Source organism: Limanda limanda, chromosome 13 (assembly GCF_963576545.1).
Source record: "Limanda limanda chromosome 13, fLimLim1.1, whole genome shotgun sequence".
In the NCBI taxonomy this organism is placed as follows: Eukaryota; Metazoa; Chordata; class Actinopteri; order Pleuronectiformes; family Pleuronectidae; genus Limanda; species Limanda limanda.
Genome location: NC_083648.1, coordinates 11,793,363 through 11,813,567, shown reverse-complemented (window position 1 = coordinate 11,813,567; position 20,205 = coordinate 11,793,363). Strand labels below are relative to the sequence as shown.

The window sequence follows — 20,205 nt, the reverse complement described above, 5'->3', positions numbered from 1 at the left end:
GTGTGTGTTCAGAGTACACAATATAAGTACACGTACGAAGGGATAAACCCATTACGTTCTTAGGTATTGTAATGATCACAATATACTTGACCTCTGCCTCCCCCACTGACACTGTGGGAAAAATTTGTCATCAGCAATGTTTCATAATATTGTGTTTCTGCTGAATAGTGGAGTTCTAAAGTATATCACAGATGATTAATTTCTCTTCCAGTCTTTGACGTCGTTGTAGTGTGACTTCATCGGTTCGTCTTTTTGTTTTCACTGTCCGGGCGTCCAAGGAATTGCAGGTGTGTCACCTTGATGTTAGGAAATCGGGTCTAGAACAAACTGTCTACGTGACGACATCAACGTAAGGCGTTCCGACCAGATGTGTGACTTAGAATAACAGATGTTACCAGGTAACACATTTGAAAAGGTTCAAAAGATGGCACTAATACAGCGACGCTCCCTCAGGCGGGAACGTTTTCCGAATGCACCTGATGCGGCTCCTCCGCCCAACTTGCTCCACTCCCTTTGGACGGGTGCCAGATGAGAGGAAGGGTGGGGCACTCACTACGTGTGTCAGGGTTTGTTTTTTCGGTGAGAAAAGTTTTACTGTGAGCAACAGCTACTAATTATTGGTGTGTACTTAATTATATTATGGACAAATACTACTATTTAATAAACAGTTTGTGACTTTTCATTTCCTCCAACATGACGGCGGTGCCTCAGTCCAATTTCATACCGCTCTCAATCTGCTGCATTTCAGAATAAACTTCTGAAGCTTTTTGGAGCATTTTCATCAATATGTCAAACTCACTGCACAGATGTGACCACAGATATAAGTGGAATCATTTAATTCTCTCTGTCTGTCTCTTTTACACACATGTCGATTTATATAATTCGTCGGGCATGATAAGGTCTCAATCGAAACCGCCCAGCCACCTTACTCACAAAGCCACTGAGTCACTGCTGAACAAAAGCAGCTATTCTACCATGTGCCACATGTGTAGTAGAAAATTGAGGCGTGCACATAATTCCTCTCTAGATACAAATTACCCAATCATGTCGGATTTAACTGTTACCGTGTTTCAGCTCCGGCACACCTTTGGCCAGGGGAGTGAAAGTTTCTTGTCTTTTTCTTTATCTCGTTTTTGTCTGCTGTAAAAGAACCTGCGCACACACACACAGTTATACACACACACACTCCAGGCCATTGTGCCCAAACATGCAACTTTATCTTATCCCGTTTATTTCCTTCTGTGTATCTCTAAAATGAACTCCGAATCGCCCGCATTCAACAGAGACACACACCCAGTGCATTCCAGAGCCACTCACCATAACCTCAACTGTCACAACTTAGTGTCTAACCCTAACCTAAGTCTTAACCCTCAAGACCCTAATCATACGTTAGCATAACCTAAACCTAATTCTGATCCTGGTCCAACCCTCAAACAGACATTTGAAAAAAAGTGAGAACTGGTAAACATGTCCTCCCTTTCCAAAATGTCCTCACACACTGTGTGTGTATGCAAACACTCCAGTCCAGTGTGCAGCTGAATGTTTCAAAGTGGCGAACACAGAAACTGAGGTGTACTTTGGGAATTTCACAGGTGAAGGAGAAGTTTTGCAGACGAGTGAGAGAGCTGCTTCGCAAGGGGACTCCGATGCAAGGGACTCAACATTACAATCATACATGGTGGATTAAATCCCATGTATCAAAAATCCAAATAATATCTTCTTGTTTTTGGAACTAAAAGGTTCAACCACCTGGTTATAACACCTGTTTCAGCCACGTTACACTGGCTCCCTGTTTGACCTTCTTTCAAATACTTTATTTATACTGTTAGGAGTACTTCAGAATGTACTTTCTGTCTGTTCTTGCTGCTTGTTTTAGATAGATAGATAGATAGATAGATAGATAGATAGATAGATAGATAGATAGATAGATAGATAGATAGATAGATAGATAGATAGATAGATAGATAGATAGATAGATAGATAGATAGATAGATAGATAGATAGATAGATTTTTATCAAAAATAATTCATAACAGAATCATAATATTTGACAGTAATTTAAAAAGCATGCCGGTTGGATTTCCTCTTCAGTTTAGCCTCCCTTTCTTTCGCCCCGGCTGTAGACAATAGACTGCACAAACATCACAACTATGCAAAAGTCGACACAACAACCACCTCCCTCCTCTTCTTCCTCCTCCTCCTCCTCATTCTCCTCCTCCTCCTCCTGTTATCAGCAGGAGCCTGTGAGCAATCAAACCCAGGGAGGAGCCGCCTGCTCTGTTACACCTCTTCCTGCACTGCGCCCGGGTCGAAGGCTGCACTGAGGCAACAATACACACACACACACACACACAAAGAGAGAGAGGGAGAGAGAGACACACACCGACAGTGAATAGGAGTGGGTTCGGATTCAACAAGTCTCCATTTGTCCAACAAGTCGATGGCTCCGCTGCTGAGGTGCTGCGCTTTGACCCTGCTGCTGTTCTTCTTGACGGTGAGTCCGCGGACCCGCTAATGTTACACATATGTTCATGATCGGTTTAGAATAAGAGTAAAACGCAGGTGTGGCTCCTGTGACCTCACACGGCCTGTGCAGCCGAAACCAAACCATCGGGTTTACTGGCAGCGAGAGAAGAAAGTTAATGCGCAGCCTCCATGTTTACTGTCAATTGTGCGGTGGAGGGGGGGGCACAGATCTGCCTTTATTTCCTCTTTACACAGCTTGAATAAAAGAAATAGTCCAGCCACGTAGCCATGGTCGAGTCCAACACTCAGAAGTGTCTAAAAGTTGATCTCAGGTTATGGAGGAAGTTTACAGCTTCCAGATAATTGCGATGTATTTTTAATATGGTGGTGATTAAATATTGATGAAAAGAATGTTCACATTCAAAATGCAATTTAAATGAGAGGAATGGCGACTGTTCATTTATTTATCTCTTAATTAAAAGTGTTTTTTTCGTCGGAAGTAAAATAATTATTTTGTTGTTTGTAACATATAAGGAAAAAAAAAATCTAAAACCACAGTGTGTGCTTGAGATCTATCTGTCTATCTCTTTATCCGTCTGTCTGTCTGTCTGTCTGTCTGTCTGTCTGTCTGTCTGTCTGTCTGTCTGTCTGTCTGTCTGTCTGTCTGTCTGTCTGTCTGTCTGTCTGTCTGTCTGTCTGTCTGTCTGTCTGTCTGTCTGTCTGTCTGTCTGTCTGTCTGTCTGTCTGTCTGTCTGTCTGTCTGTCTGTCTGTCTGTCTGTCTGTCTGTCTATATGTTTGTCTGTTTGTCTGTTTGTCTGTCTATCTGTGTATCTGTCTGTCTGTCTGTCTGTCTGTCTGTGTATCTGTCTGTCTGTCTATCTGTGTATCTATCTATCTATCTATCTATCTATCTATCTATCTATCTATCTATCTATCTATCTATCTATCTATCTATCTATCTATCTATCTATCTATCTATCTATCTATCTATCTATCTATCTATCTATCTATCTATCTATCTGTCTATCTATCTGTGTATGTTGGCACTCAGTAGAGGACACACCTTTCTCAAGGCCCAATAGTTTAGTTCAGTTCAATCAAGCCGCACTAAATTTCACACACTCATAAATATCATTTGTTTACCATTTAGATTCACACATTTTTTTCCCGGGAAATGTAATACAGATTTTAAGTTCCTCCTTCTTAATACAAATGCAAATACCAGAGAGCGAATATGTGAACAGAAAATTGCTGACACTGCTCTAACATTGAAGTAGTTCCTCTGTGACCCACACCACATTCTTCCAAAAACATTCCAGGCGTTGTTGTGTAACACTGCTAACAGCCAGACAGGCAAACAAATGCCTTGGCGGAGGTAACATATGCCATACGTGTGTGACTCAACAATGTGTCACATGAATTAGTATCATTACACATTAATAACAGCGAAACCTTTTCCTTCCTCTTTGTTTACCTGCAGCTGGATCCTGGGGCAGCAGAAGGAAATGGACCCCGGTTACAAAGAAAGAGAAGAGAATGGGTCGTCGCCCCCAGAAAGCTGAAGGAAAACCACGACTACACCGGCAATGCGTTTATCGCCAAAGTGTGTAGCCAACTTCCTCTTTTACAATCATTCAAAAACAGATAATAACAGATTCAACTCAACATTCATAGACACACATCTTGTGTATTTAATGTGGGTAATCGTGTAGGATATTTTTTGTTTGATTTCTGAAAGCCTGAGTTTGTGTGAGAACAGGTCCTGATCTTTGTTCAGATGTTCACACACACACACCTCTGTTTGTTTTGATCTTATATCTCAGCTGGATATAACTTCAGGTTTTAGGATCGGATGCTGTAATTGATGGATTTAATTAAGTTATGTTTGTTGCCAACAGATCGTAATGATTTGTTCGTGGTTGCTCTCATCCGAGCGAAAACACTTTGAATCCCAGACTTTAGATAACTACAAACAAACAGCATTTTTTCTCATGCTTCACCGTCCAAATGACAATAATTTGAAATTAAGTCGCATACATGTAGACAATTTATTTTTATTTTACAATTAAAACTTACAGTAAAGTATGTTTGGGGACTATATCTGCCAAGGCTAACACCCTATCTCTACTTGTTAAAGAAAATGTCTTTCACAATCTTTGAACTTCCTGGATCTGCCTGTTTTTCCAGATCCGCACCAAAATGTAGTGGGTGTATTTATGTATTTTTATTCATGAAGCACTTCGTAACAATGTTGCGTGAAGAGCTACATAAATAAAGATATCATAGATATTTTTAGGTCATGCCACACCCTTCCACAAAATGTCAGTGAAGTCGGTTCAGTAGTTCTTGTGTATTCCTGCTGACAAACCAACGGCATCAAAAATATAACCTAATAATAAACTGTCTTTGAATTTTTGTCCAGATCGTGTGGATTCATTATGTTTCTGTATTTGTTTTTCAGATTCGCTCGGATAAAGAATACAACAGGACGATATTTTATTTCTTAAAAGGACCTGGTGTCGACCAACCGCCTATGGGAAGATTTTCTGTCGACCGTAATACTGGTTTTATTAAAGTCCATTCCATTCTGGACCGAGAGGAAATCGCCATCTATCATGTGAGTGCTCTCACAAATCCCGTTTGTATCGTATAATGCACTAACAGCTCAAGGTGTACAGTGAGTACACAGTATAATAATTGTGGTTTCTTTTGTTGTAGTTACAAGGTGAGGGCAGATTCAAAAACGGTGAACCCGCTGAGATCGATATCAATATTACTATCGCTGTTGTGGATGAGAATGACTGCAGTCCAGTCGTTAAGGTTGAGCAGGTCGGATCGGTCAACGAATCCAGTGCCGCAGGTATGTAAAGACGCTCCACAGTGAGATGGTTCTGAAAAGCAAAGGTATTTTTATCTATACTCAATCCTCTGCATTATTTCTGGCATCTCTAGGTACTGTTGTCATGAGAGTGATTGCTACTGATGGAGATGAAGCGGGCACACTCCACACCAAACTCTTCTACAGCCTTGTCGAGGAGACTAACACGGACGGCATGTTCTCCATCAACTCTCAAACTGGAGACATCATGGTGCGACGGACCGATCTGGATAGAGAGGTGAGGCACTTCACTGACCTCTCAGCTCGATTGTGACAGCTCACAGCTCATATCACCACGAGTCATTTCACACATGAAGAAAAAACATGGAAAATGCAGAGTATGCAGGAGGCAGGACATGAAGTATACATTCAGCTGCTGAAGTGACAGGTTTTTATTTTTTACAGAACTTCGACAGTTCCTCTCACAAAAAGCTCGCAAATGTCATTGACATCTTGGTCGGCGTCTATGGCTCCTCTCTTTCATCCTGAGATATTTGTATTCGTTTTATTTTGTTCTGTTCAGCTTTGCATTTTTCCCGTTCTAGAAACGCAACTCAACATGCTCTCTGACTGAATTATGCAGACCTTTTTCTGGCGGATTCTCACATGAGGGATTTTACACCATAAATACATATATTCTTCCAGTAGCTCTTATTTGGCTGAATCAGACCCATGGCCCATGTGTGACCTTTATATGCATGGCTGCAGTTAATTAGCATCATCACACGAAATACAAATTATATATTTTTCCTCCATAAACAAAATTCCCTGTTGGATCACAGTCAATTATATTTACAATATTTAACCAAATATTGAGACAGAATAATTTTCATGTTCATCAACAAGTTTTGTCTCTGATTTTTCTTTCAGCTCAAAGATGCCTACAGCTTGGGCGTCAAAGTCTCTGACATGAATGCACCGTCAGGAGGAAACTCAGGATCCGGAGTAGTTAACATAAAAATTCTGGACATAAATGACAATGTGCCATACTTGGAGAAAGAAATGGTGGGTGCGACAGCATATTTTCCACACCTCTGATCAGTTTTTCACTTTATACTTGTCTGCGCTTGACAGTAACGGTTGATTTGGATTTTATTTTTCAGTACGAAGGGAGCGTGATGGAGAACACCATCAACACGGAGGTGATGAGGATTTCATCCATGGACATGGATATGATGAACACTGAAAACTGGGAAGCTGTCTATGCAATCGATTCAGGGAACGAGGGAGGCTATTTCAGTATCCATACTGATGCCAAGACCAACGAGGGAGTCATCATGGTTAACAAGGTAAAAACTAGAATCGCACTCAGTAGAGCAAACACCTCCGCCAAGGTCCAACAGTCCCTTTAAATTAAAAAAAAGGCCACACATTGGTGGTAGTGACAGGTTCCTCTATCTATTCATGATTATACAGCAGCCTAAACTTCTGGAAAGACACATTTAAATCCCGCTGATCCAGATTTTATTACTATGATATTGCACACACTCATCGATACGAAGCTGCTAAATATTTCCAATTTTTTTAAAAATACACACAAAATTCGGCATAATTCTGCCAACAAATATGGGGATATCACTATATACAGTTATAATGAGGAGCGTGTCTCCGTCAACCGAGTAACTTGTTTTATTGCAGCTTATGTGATCATGTGCATTCTCCTTGTTTCTACAGGCGCTGGACTATGAGGAACTAAAGGCCCTCAACTTGGGTGTGTCCGTCGCCAACAAAGCGGCGTACAATTTTGGTAGTAGCTCATCATCCAGTTCATCCGCCACCTCCAAATCCTACCCTGTGAAAATCAATGTGGTCAATCAAAAAGAAGGGCCCCGTTTTCAGCCAGGTGTGAAAGTGGTGACCATCTCTGAGGACCAATCCTCCATCGACCTCAAAAAAGTCTTCACCAAGTACGCCGCTATCGACAGTGACTCACTGATGCAAGCCACCAACGTCAGGTACAACCTCACAGTAGTGAAAGAAAGTTGCGTATGTACTTTCTATATGAATCAGTGCGTATATGCAACCCAACAGTGCATTTACAGTATGTCTCTCTCTGTGTCTCTGGATTTATGTGTGTTTGTACACTTTCAGATATGCAAAAGTCCGCGATGAAGGCAACTGGTTGATCGTTGATCCAGAGACAGCAGAAATCAGGCTGAATAAACTACCTGACAGAGAGTCCAAATTCTTGGTCAATGGAACATATTATGCTGAAATAATATGTATATCCGACGGTTAGTTCTGTAAATTTGTCGTTATTATTCCCACATGCACGTATGACATATGGTGATCGGAAGGGTTGACACTAATATCGCTTTCTCTTATCCCTTTCTTCCAGATAATCCCTCCAAAACAGCCACAGGCACCATAGCCATTCAGGTGGAGGACTTCAATGACCACTGCCCAAAACTGACGACAACAGCTCAGACCTTGTGCCTCGAGGAGAACGTCATCTACGCCACAGCCGTGGACGAGGACGATTTCCCCAATTCAGCGCCGTTCGAGTTCACTGTGATTGGGGAGGAGATACGTCAGAAATGGACAGTGGAGCATTTTAATGGTGAGAGCATGAGAAGAGGGAAGTTGGTGCTCATTCAAGTGTCAGCAAATCCCTGTTTAAATGGGCTTTGTGTTTATGAACAAATTCTGCATTCAGCTCTAGTCTTTACTGTTTATTTTGGTCGTTGCAGGTTATTTACAAATGTTGACATTGTTTTTGTTGTTCATCAGTGGTTCCCTGTACTTATCTAGACTCCGGTTGTTTATGTCTTTATGTCAGTTTGTTTTAAAACAGTTTGTTTTATATTTTATCTGGAAATACTTTCTAATACACCACACTCCATTTGGCTTTTCCACGCACACTGCACTGAGGATTTTTTATTTCTGGCATGGATTACTGGGAGACTCAGATCACAGAAATTCTAGTAACCATCTGCCACACCTTTCCTGCAAAGCTGAGTCTGTCATGAAAGGTGTCCAGCCCGCGTTCGTAATGTCTGAGTAAAGAATGACAAACTTATCTATAAAATAAATATGGTCTCAATCCTTTTCCAGCTACCACTGCAATTCTCAGAGACAACGCCGAATTGTGGCCAGGCGTCTACCAAGTGGCCGTGGAGGTCAAGGACCAGCAGGGGAAATCGTGTGATGAGGTTCAGACGATAGATGTAACCGTGTGTACGTGCGAGGAGGTCACCAAAGTGTGCGCTCCACTCAAGGAGAAGAAAATAGGTTTAGGAGCTGGAGGGATCCTGCTTCTGCTCCTGGGACTGCTGCTGCTGCTGCGTGAGTCAAGTCACTAGTCCTCTTTCTACTTTTTTTCTGGTTGTGCACTTTGATCACAAACCGCAGCCTTCCAGTACAAGTTTGTTTCACCTGACGTGTCTTGGCATGTTGAGGGAGATTTGCTGTCAGAGTGAGCGAGATACAAATGGCTCCAGCATCTATTCTAGAATGAGAGTGATTGTTTTTTTAGATGGGATCTGTGTACTGTCCTAACCGTTTATTCTGTTGTGTTGTTTATGTTTTCAGTGTTGCCGCTTCTGCTTTTGTTCTGCCTGTGTGGCGGTGCTCCACTCAGTGGAGATTTCAAGGCAATTCCATATGACAACAAACCGCAGCTGATGGCATTTCACACTGAGGGACAGGGAGAAGACAAGGTACTTTGACCATTTTATTGAATGTTTTGATATATTTCAGCTCAGAAAACATGTATCTATCTAATAATTCCAGAAATATGTATGTGCAACTCGCATCTCAAGAACCGTTATCTTATCGGCTTCACATGTGACTTCATGACAACAGTCTCCAGTTCAGGGTTCAGCTTACTGAAGTCGAGCTTCACCGATCTTTGAGTATACCGGTTAACAGCTGTGTGCAGCAGCGTTGGCACGGCTTCAGTGTTCTGGCGATTGATTCCAGCAGCCGATCAGTTTGACAGTTTCAGAAAGAAAACTGCAGCCAGTGTTACCACAGGTCAAGCAAACAGGCGGGTTTAGAACAGGCGCTGCACTGGTCTTCTATGAAACGCTGAATCTCTGATGGAATCTCACATCGTTCTTCCAGGAGGTTCCTCTTCTACGTGTCCCGATAGAAGTCGACAGTGGCGGCGGGACCATGCACCTCAAGAACGTCAACCACTATGAGGCAGGCGGATACCTGACAAATGTCAATGAATCTGGACTACTGGTTGGAGGAGCAGGATATGGCGGTGGCATGAATACATTGACAACAGAAGAGTTGCGCAGGTACAACAGTTACAAATACATTGCCGGGCAGGAGGCACAACATCTAGGTGCAGGGATGGGGGCGGAGTCCTCTGGATACGGAGGTGGAGCCTTTGATGGGATGGCTCTGTCTGAACACTTCCTGCAAGAGTACTTTACCAATGTGAGTACATTTACATTTAATTGATTGACGTTTAGTGGTTGTATTATTCATTGAGATAGGGTCGAATTTGTAAATTGGATGATGATATGTATTTCTTCATTATGCTAGAAGTTTGTTATTCAAGTCCAATTCACATATGCCCGTTCTGTTTGCAGAAATCAAACCATGCCACTCAAGAGTCCCAGCAGAAGGATGGACTGCTGGTCTATGACTATGAGGGTAAGGAGTCTCTGGCGGGTTCTGTAGGTTGCTGCAGTCTTCTCGAGAACGATAATGATCTCGCCTTCCTCGATGACCTGGGGTCTAAATTCAAAACCCTGGCAGAGATTTGTCAAGGATCGACCATCGTGACCCATTCGGCGAATACAGTTGTTTCCAGCTCCCTACCAAGACCGGTGTCTCCAGTCAGGCCCTCCACCTCTTCCCACACGCACATCGAGACTCACACAGAATCAGTCAGGGACAGGGACCGTGTCCATATCAACACTGTGGACACCTCCAATGTAGCAACCGGATCCTCCACGATCATCCAGGAGGAGCGAATTACTGAGAGAGCCCAGGTTCCTACGGTGCAAGTCCAGGAAAATATAATGATTCCCAGTCAGACCATGCTCATACAGCAGCCCTCTATGTACTATGCTGCTCAGCCCATGTACGTAGTCGAGTCCCAGCCCCAGATGATGCTTGTGGCAGGGGGCGTCCAGCAGCAGGCAATGGGTCAAATGACTCAACTTGGGATGAGTCAGGGGCTGATGCAGGTTGGTGGTCTCCAAGGTTCTCAGGGTATGGTCCTCGTAGACAGGCAGGTAGGAGTAAATGGAGGGATGGGGCAGATGCAGGTTGGTGGTCTCCAAGGTTCTCAGGGTATGGTCCTCGTTGACAGGCAGGTAGGAGTAAATGGAGGGATGGGGCAAATGCAGGTTGGTGGTCTCCAAGGTTCTCAGGGTATGGTCCTTGTAGACAGGCAGGTAGGAGTAGATGGAGGCATGGGGCAGGTGGCACAAGGCTTTTCGCAGGGGACCCTCTCCAGGTCCAGGAAGGTGATGCTGGTGGAGAACGGGTCCACCGCTGGACAGCAAGGTGGACAATTTTCGCAGGGATTTATTCAGATGGGACCGGGTTCCACAGCGCAGGGCTTGGAGGTCAGAGGTCAGGGCTATGAGATGAGGGCTCCGAGTTTTACGATGGGTTCCGTCGGCTCTACAGGATTAAATGAGGATTTCTCTGGTCACACCCAAGTTTCTATGGCCACACCCAAGTTTCAAGGGAGCAAGAAACAGGTTGTGCAACATAAGAAAGTCACTGTCACAGAAAGAAATGTTGAATCTAATACAAGAGCTTAAAGCAAACATTTGCTTAGCATATCCACAAATGTCATACTTCTTAATCTACTGAAACTTATTTCAGTTTGTTAAAATATACTAAACAAACCTCTGGTAATACAGATTAATTACTTGTTAAATCTGGTTAAACTGGTTAATGAATAGTTAAGTCTGCTTTACCTAAAGTACAGCACTGTATGTCCTCTACACTACTGCACTTAGTGAACACATAGGGTGTGTTATTTACTACTTGTCTGTCATGGCCATACAATTACACAATTCATACAGTGTTGGTGTAAGGTTTATAGCAGAACTGGGAGAAAACAACAGGTTATAAGAGGCATTTACATGACATGAGGGGGAACAGAATATCTAGGACTAGTCAGTGCAGGCACAAAATGACAGACATTAAATCACTGTATTTACTTTAATTACACTAGCAAGGCTTTCAGTGTGGGAGCGGCCAAAGTAAACTAAACTAAAGCCGTCAGACAAACACTGCATATTCTCTCATCAATCTGCAAATCTCCGGCTAAATCGCCCAACTAAAGAGAAAACTGGAAGAAGTGGAGAATGTAAAAGATGGCCACAGTACGTCTCCCAGGGCATAGAAAACGTTTTTTGAATCTGTAAACAGGCGATGGAACTCGTGTTCTCCTTTCTGGACCTTCCAACAACATATAAAGGAATGGAAAATGATTACTATAAATTAAGTATGTTTGATTAAGTCAATTGGACAAAAAAACTTGTGTAAATAGTATACTGCTGCAACCCACTGCTGCAAGTGTTGTATATTTTTGTGTGGTGTATTTGTTTTTTGTAATGTTTTAGCTGTAGCCTTGCCTTTAGCTGCTCTGCTGACCTTTGGATTGTTTGACTTAGTTATACTGTAACTAAGACCTGGGTGGGAATTCCTGGGAGTACTGTAAAACTGATAAAAGCACCGTCTGCAGCTGAATCAAAGCCCGATTGTCCGAATGTTTTTATCAGGATGTTTTTATTGCTATGCAGCGTACTCGACAGAAATCGTCATTTTTATTGTTGCACTCTCTATTTTCTACAGAATAATGTGGGTTCTCGAGGAACTTTAAAATTATCCAAGCCTGTTAATTTTGTTTATAAAAATGTATATTGTGACATACTTTTTGTATTGTTTTAGTTTTATTGTGTGTTAAGGTAACATCATTTGGCTTTGTGGATGGGAAGTGTCAAGCACTAAAATTTGTTTTTGATCAAGTTTATATTTTCCTAGTGAACTGCATGAATACAGCAGATGTTGCTCTAGAACAGCATAGTACTAAAAATGTATTATAGTTAGGATGTTTTCATTTTAAAAGTGTTGCACGTCATAACGTAATAAAATCTAATTGAAAGAAACTGGCCCATCTGTTCCTGATTTCCTAAATACCTTTTTGACATTCAACAAATTAAATAGCAAGTCAAATTGTATTGACCCCACAATGGGGAAATTCAATTGTCAGAATGAGGTGAAAGAGAACATGTAAAACTGTACAATAAAATAAACTGTGAAATAAAATTGTAGTACTTCAGTGAAGTGCAGGGGCACAGGATGATAACATAACTATATTTGTGCATTATGTATAAAGAGACAATGAAATATACATACATATGCATATACAGACTTGTAAGTCTATTGGCTGGTATGGTACATGAATATGAGTAAAAATAGTATGCACTATACACACATGCACATATAAATAAATTGGTTTAATATCAATGTAGTTAGCTAGATATAAATTCACAATAGTTTACAATATGATATGAATATAAAAATGGTATATATATAAAAAGGTGATCAGCTGATAAAATTCATGAGAAGGATAAAACTCCATATGGTGTCTTCACTGTCTTCAGTCGTCCACCGCTCTGTATTTGTTGTCACTGCGAGTCAGGTGCAGAGAGGTGCTTTCTCTCTATTGGCTTGTTGTGTTACATACCTCATCACCATACCTGTCCCTGTTGGGCCGGCAGCGTTAAAGGTCCATTCCTGACTCTGACCCGAAGCCAGTTTTCTGTCATTTAAAGAAGGGATTCGGTCAGTGAGGTTCAAATGTCAGACACAGTCTGCTCTGTCCTTTGCAACAACCGCTTTCTTTGTTGCAGATTCAATCATGCTTTACGTAAACAAAGGAAGTAGAAATTCAGGTTTCCCTCCTGGATGAGAGCGGAGAATCATTTACTAGAGCAAAGCAGGAATTCTTATTTGTGGTTTTAGACATGAGGTGGCTGGTCTATCGATCTTATCCTATCTTTTAATTTTCTTTGCCTTCGGGAATGAAACCAATACAACAGGTTCTTGAATGCAACGTTGCCATGTTGCCTGCAAGAGTCAGAAGCTTGAGAATGTTCCACCCCCATCTCAGCTTTCATACTTAGGTCATGTGATCATCAGGTGGAGGTATGGTGTCAGATAGACAGAGGTTTAGTTTATGTGAAGCTCTTTAAAAAAGGCTTGGGGCTTCACCAGTTTTTACTGTTGCATTACATAACGCAATGGCACTTAATATCGTCTAATGTTAATGAAAGTGATTGCTCCTTTGTATGTACCTGTGCCAAACTTCTGTGGGTTCTTTCTTTCCCATGTCTTTTTTGGAGGTAACAAAATCTCCCTCCAGCTTCAAAAACCAGGGAGTGAATCATTGTTCTCATATGCGTAGTATTTAACCTTTATTTTAACTTGCTGTCATGAAGGTGTGTTTGTCGGCTTTTATTGAGTGTCATTTAATTAGAAGGTGCAGTCAATAGAGTTCAATCCTCTGCTAAGGCCCAACACTCCCTTTCCGAAACCCTATTTAAACTCAATAGATCCTGATCTCACTGGATTTGCAGCAAATGACACACTCTCATAGATATCAGTGTCATAAACATGCATGCGCCCCCCCCCCCCCCCCCCAATGTTAAACAAATTAAAATGTATAGCTATTTAATGGGTTCTCTCCTGACCCATACACATCGTCTGACCAAGATTCGTAAGAATCCGTTCGGTAGCTTCTGTGTAATCCTGCTTGGCAGAGGTAAAAAAGACTGAGCTTTACCTTGAATTGAGAAAACTTGGTCATGAATCAAGAATAAACTGAGAACCAGTGCCATAAAGATGAAGAGTAACTGTCTAGACAACTAATGTTCTGATGCTCCTGAGCACATGGTTTGTGACTTTATGTGACCTTTCTATCTGCTAACTTTATTTACCTAGAAGTATGATTTAGTTCGATTTTGAAATTCCAGTTCTGGCAGTATGTATATTTTCTTCAATTGAGCAGCTACATAAATCAGTCTCTCTTCAGTCCTGACACATACGAGCGAGGTTGGTTCATCTGTGTCCTATGAAAGTTTGGACTCATAACATCCAGTTTTACCTTGCAAAAAAATGACTTTCTGCATTTTTCTGTTAATTCTACTAATCTTGTCTTTCTATGGGAACATTCCTTGAAAAGTCATTTTTTTTTCCATTTTTCTTATTGGACTTCAGTGAAAGCAGATGTTTTTTACAACCTCTAACATTGAAAGTATTTGCCTTGACAGCTCTGACAAGGGTGTGGCAAGATGCTCAAAATATTTCACATATATAAACCTCGAGGATTAGAGCAATAGACAGTTTCTGTGTGAACAGCGATGTGAGTTCATGTCTGAGGCCCCAGCGCAGTATAAGCAAGTTTCATCCTGTCACTGTCATAGTTTTGTGTTAGTGATTCATAGCTGTTTGGTCTTCAGTTGCTTTCTTGGCAGATTTTACAGATTTATTTGCTGTTACTGGTGTTGGACTCCTCCCTGGTTTCCTGGGTGTGTCTCATGCTGATGCCTATCTGAAAAATAAAGCTGTAGATCACAATGGTATTCAACATTTTTATGAAACTTAAACCCAGAAAGATTATTCTAAATAATCTGATTATACTGGTTGCATAACTTCAGATATTGCCCGACATTGTAGAGGTTGGATTTCAGTGTTGCAAAGGGGCAAAAATAAAGGGGATTTTTGTCCAAAGAAAAAAAACAAATCATAAAACATATGTGTGTACATACCACACTTCTTTGATTAAAAGGAAGACAACAATCATGTGTTGTTCAGTTGCTACTTTTTGAATTTGTATCCAGTGCGTTGCTCTCAGGCCGGATCTAATTTGAAATTATTTCCAAATAGTCCCCCTTTTTTAAACCATATTTAAATTCACAGGATTCCCCCAAAAATGATTGGGATCTGCACCAAATTGCACACACTTATGTGTCATCAGTTCCCTAAACATGACGGATTCTTTTTTTCACTGAGACCGATTAATTATTCAAATCAATGAAAATGAAGAAACAAAACGTTTTAGAAAGTGAAAGGAAAATATCCAGAACCGCAATATTAATTGGATTTCTCCTGATTTATACTTTATCCCTCCACCAGGTTTAATGGTAATCCGTCCTGTAGTTTTTGTTTAATCCTGCTCACTAGATGAAAACATAACCTTTATTGATGACAATTTTTGAAAATTGTTTCTTAAATCTTACAGGCATAGGATTTTTGTATTCACAGCACCAGGAAAGTTTTTGTGGGATTTACTCAAAATTCACTATAAAGTTCTGATGTTCATAAGATAACCCTACCCTAACCCTAACCCTAACCCTAAGTATTGGAGGCTTTAAACCCACAATCAATACTTTGATAATTAGATCCATCCATGTAATTAGTTTAGGCTCTATGTAGATAATAAGGTAACGATTTGTTTTAACATATGAAATAAAAACATGACATGACGTATTGACAGAATGTTTTATTGGAGACAGTGAATGCAAGTTGAAGTAAATGTTACAAAACTGTATTGAGGACAAGACTGTACTTCTTCTTTTGACTCTGGCAAAGCATGAAAACCACAAACTATATAGTTGCATTTGTTTAAACATCAGTAAAAGCCATAATCTATATGCAGCATAGTTTTCAGCTATATTTCATCATGTTCTGAACATCGACCTCTCTATAGCGAGCTTCGCATGATGTCACTGCTCTGTCCAACAACGGCTACTATTTGAAGGGAGTGGTTCTCTCAGAACGTCAGGTCAGTGTTTTGGATAATCAGTGGCGAACGTCATGGGGGGCTTCCTCTTCATCCTCTATTTCATCTTCTTCATATTCGCCCGTCTCGTCTGCAGTGGCGTCCTGGTACTGCTGATACTCCGACACCAGGTCATTCATGTTGCTTTCGGCCTCGGTGAACTCCATCTCATCCATGCCCTCTCCGGTGTACCAGTGGAGGAAGGCCTTGCGGCGGAACATGGCCGTGAACTGCTCGGAGATCCTCCTGAACAGCTCCTGAATGGCCGTGCTGTTACCGATGAAGGTGGCGGACATCTTGAGACCCCGGGGTGGGATGTCGCAGACGGCGGTCTTGACGTTGTTCGGAATCCACTCGACAAAGTAGCTGCTGTTCTTGTTTTGCACGCTCAGCATTTGCTCGTCCACCTCCTTCATCGACATGCGCCCGCGGAAGATGGCCGCCACTGTGAGGTAGCGTCCATGACGAGGGTCACAGGCCGCCATCATGTTCTTGGCGTCGAACATCTGTTGCGTGAGCTCCGGCACAGAGAGGGCGCGATACTGCTGACTGCCCCGGCTTGTGAGAGGCGCAAAGCCCGGCATGAAGAAGTGCAGGCGAGGGAAGGGTACCATGTTTACAGCCAACTTACGGAGGTCAGCGTTAAGTTGGCCGGGGAAGCGGAGGCAGGTGGTCACGCCGCTCATGGTGGCTGACACTAGATGGTTGAGATCTCCGTAGGTAGGTGTTGTCAGCTTCAGGGTGCGGAAGCAAATATCGTACAGGGCCTCATTGTCAATGCTGAAGGTCTCGTCCGTGTTCTCCACGAGCTGGTGGACAGACAGAGTGGCGTTGTAGGGCTCCACCACGGTGTCGGACACCTTCGGGGACGGCATGACGCTGAAGGTGTTCATGATGCGGTCGGGGTACTCCTCGCGGATCTTGCTGATGAGCAGCGTGCCCATCCCCGAGCCTGTACCCCCACCCAGAGAGTGGGTGAGCTGGAAGCCCTGCAGGCAGTCGCAGTTCTCCGCCTCCTTCCTCACCACGTCCAGGACGGAGTCGACCAGCTCAGCTCCCTCGGTGTAGTGACCCTTGGCCCAGTTGTTTCCTGCTCCACTTTGACCTGTGGGTTAGGACGTTTGAAGACAAATCATGTTGGACAAAAAAATAGCACAAGGGTTAGGGTTAGCATACTTTACAAAGGGTTAATAAGTTGTGACTGTTGAGTTTATTGATGGAAATACGTGTACATGGTCCCCAGAGGATGGATCCTATGGTGATCTAGAACCACCTTGACCTTAACATTGTATCCATTACCATGAATTTAGGTACAGACATAGATATGAACACGTAGTAAATGGCATTCCTTAACGTACAATATGTAACTTTAGGTTAGGGTTCTCTCAATCAGAACAATAACAAAACACCCAGTTTGATGATGTTATGAAACAGGGTGGGATCATGAGAGTTGTTGTCTTCATCAAAAGGGAGAAGAAAATTTACCTGACGTTGGAGGAGCTTACTGGCGAACTGTGCGTGAAGTTATAGCAAAGGAAGACTAAGCCACTGTTAAAGCAGATTTTATGTAATAAATAGACCACCAAAATTAAACCTTGATTAAAGTTGAGCATTTCTCTTGGTTTTAACATTGTTTGAAACATTTTGGATAATATAAATACACAAGTCAAGAAAAATAGACAGATTACTGAAGAATCCTCACATAATCATGTCTTTAATTGCTTGTATATTATCAGAAAGGTTCAAACTAGCTCTGCTCTTTCTGCTTCCTTCTGAGGAAAAGGAGAAATCGCCAGCAGCCTGAATGTGGTGCAGTTTTTCACCTCCTCATTTGTGATCAGCACTGCAGCAGTTTCTCCAAGTCAATCTTTTTTTTTTGCTGAGTCACCAAGAGACCTGTCTCAGTCTGACACGGCTGCACACGGACAAAGCATCGCACCACTGGCACATTGCTGAGGAACTGCTGAGGAAAAGCAGCTCTCTGCACCGCTCTCTGACTCTATCGGAAATGACAGCAGCTGCTGACATATACACACATGCACGTCTCTGGATGTGAAATGGCTTCAGGATGAGTGGTGACATTTTGGTTCATCGTCCACTCACCAAAGACAAAGTTGTCGGGCCTGAACAGCTGTCCGAACGGGCCGGAACGAACCGAGTCCATGGTCCCTGGCTCCAGATCCACCAGGATGGCACGCGGGACATATTTGCTGCCTTTGGATGGCAAAAGATCAGAGGGATAGAGGGATGGGGAGAAGTAATGGATGGAAGGGTGGAGTAAGATAACCACAGTCTCATTGTGCAAGATGATGAGCATTCGTGTGGAATTCATAAAAACTTGACTGCACACGTTGAATCAGTTAAGAATTAATTAGTCTGTCTATTATTAAAATTAAAAACTGCAAACTGCAAACTGCCGTCTATTGTTAGTTTCTTGCACTACACTGTGCTCCGCCCCCCCTGGACTGTGACCCAATCTGCTGCAGCATGCTGCTCCGCTCATTCTGGAGCAGCAAGGCTTTCAAAGTGCTGAGCTCTGCAGAATCCAAACAAGACTCCATTGTCCCCTGTAGCTGCCTCTGCCTTTTTTATTCTCCTTTTCTCATCATCCTCTCCTCGCCTGTAGTAAAAACATACAGATGTTTCTACTTTGATTTTAAGGAGAAATTGATAAGGGTGGGGGTGCTCATTTGTAACCCAGGAGGTGACACTGATGTCATCATGCATGGAAACAAAGGATCAATAATGCCTGCCGCTGCAGAGAGTTAGGCCGTTTGTGTTGGTTATGCAGCTGCTTTCTGTTTTTTATTTAAGCCAAAGCAGATGATGCATGTTTGATCCTAATCCTGGGTTCACAGAGATCTGCACTGACTTGTCTGAGCTACAGCTTTTGGCCTCATATCCTCTTTCACCCCGGCTCCCTGCGACTGTTTGAATGTGCAGCGACTGCAACACACAATGCATCTGGAGCGACCTTCAACATGGCATAGCAATAAAATCAGATAGCCAGGGTGTGACAGAGGTGGAGAGACTGCAGATACCTGTAATCCCTATGAAGAGGGAGACAAGAGGGAGAGGGAGGGCGAGAGACACAGGGAGACAGAGAGAGGGAGAGAGAGAGATTTTAGCATGTTCACTGTCCTAATTTTTCCCTGGGACCTACTTTCCCCTGTGCAGCTGATGTAACGATGGAAGGTCGTGCAGGGATGATGAGTTATGCTAACAAAGCTTTGTGAGGTGGTCAAATATTTTAGATCCAAACGTCGCATTTATTTCAAACTAACTTTTAAAAATGTGATATTTTTTTTCCTTTTTTATACCTGATGCCTCATTGTAGTAGACATTGATCCTCTCCAGCTGCAGGTCGCTGTCACCTTGGTAGGAGCCGGTTGGGTCGATGCCGTGCTCATCACTTATCACCTCCCAGAACTAAGAGGAGACAAAGAGGAGAAACAGATCAAATGCGTCAGTTGGGCCTTTTTGTTGCTTTTTTTTTTTTTCGTTATTGCGCATTTGCTTGGCGACAACACGACACCACGCAGCAGCTGCCATCAAAGCCCGGCCCCACTGAGCCACACGTCTCACACAGATACACAATTTTTTGGGCTGTCTCAAACTTTTTTTCAAATAAATATATATATAGATTCATCCAGGAGATCCAAACGATTCGACTCTATACATGTTTCATGGAGGAAAAACAAACACTGGGAAATAACAAGTGCGACGTTGCGCATTTAAATGACTCAGTTGTTCCCTTCAGATGAAGTTAATTGATATTTTGTACCTTAGCTCCGATCTGGTTTCCGCACTGGCCGGCCTGGATGTGAACGATCTCCCTCATGGTGATCTGCGGGTGATGCGGGTCCTTGTCCTTCAGCCTCTCTCTCTCTCTCTCTCTCTCTGCGGTGGTTCTCTCCAGCCAGCTCTTCACCTCTCCTCTGTCTCAGAGGCGGGTGCTGATCCGATCGTGGACGTGGACGTGCTGCTGGTCAGATGACGTCACAAGCCCGGCGCAGCATCCCCTCCATCCCCACCACCCCCACCCCCTCCTGTATCCCCGGCAGCCAATGGGAACGCAGCAGGTTTGATGCAGTGG

At 42.7% G+C, this 20,205-nt stretch overlaps 2 protein-coding genes across 4 annotated transcripts; one reads left to right on the top strand and one right to left on the bottom strand.

Moving 5' to 3' along the window:
* The first annotated feature begins 2,320 nt into the window (after positions 1–2,320).
* dsg2l (desmoglein 2 like) lies at positions 2,321–12,432 on the top strand. Its single transcript, XM_061083747.1, has 14 exons — positions 2,321–2,493; positions 3,947–4,069; positions 4,928–5,083; positions 5,185–5,326; positions 5,419–5,582; positions 6,215–6,349; positions 6,448–6,633; positions 7,019–7,299; positions 7,436–7,578; positions 7,683–7,904; positions 8,399–8,629; positions 8,876–9,003; positions 9,410–9,733; positions 9,889–12,432. Exons 1-14 carry the CDS (start codon positions 2,440–2,442, stop codon positions 11,074–11,076), a joined length of 3,477 nt encoding a protein of 1,158 aa, XP_060939730.1. The 5' UTR covers positions 2,321–2,439; the 3' UTR covers positions 11,077–12,432.
* A 3,697-nt stretch (positions 12,433–16,129) lies between these two features.
* LOC133017861 (tubulin beta-2A chain) lies at positions 16,130–19,950 on the bottom strand. 3 transcript variants are annotated; one of them, XM_061084085.1, is made up of 5 exons: positions 19,894–19,950; positions 19,430–19,538; positions 19,151–19,159; positions 18,213–18,323; positions 16,130–17,214 (listed from the first exon to the last, which is right to left on the bottom strand). In XM_061084085.1, exons 1-5 carry the CDS (start codon positions 19,948–19,950, stop codon positions 16,130–16,132), a joined length of 1,371 nt encoding a protein of 456 aa, XP_060940068.1. The 3 variants fall into 3 exon arrangements, with proteins under 3 accessions (XP_060940068.1, XP_060940069.1, XP_060940070.1); XM_061084086.1 differs by lacking the exon at positions 19,151–19,159 and adding an exon at positions 19,022–19,030; XM_061084087.1 differs by lacking the exon at positions 19,151–19,159.
* Between the last annotated feature and the right edge of the window lie 255 nt (positions 19,951–20,205).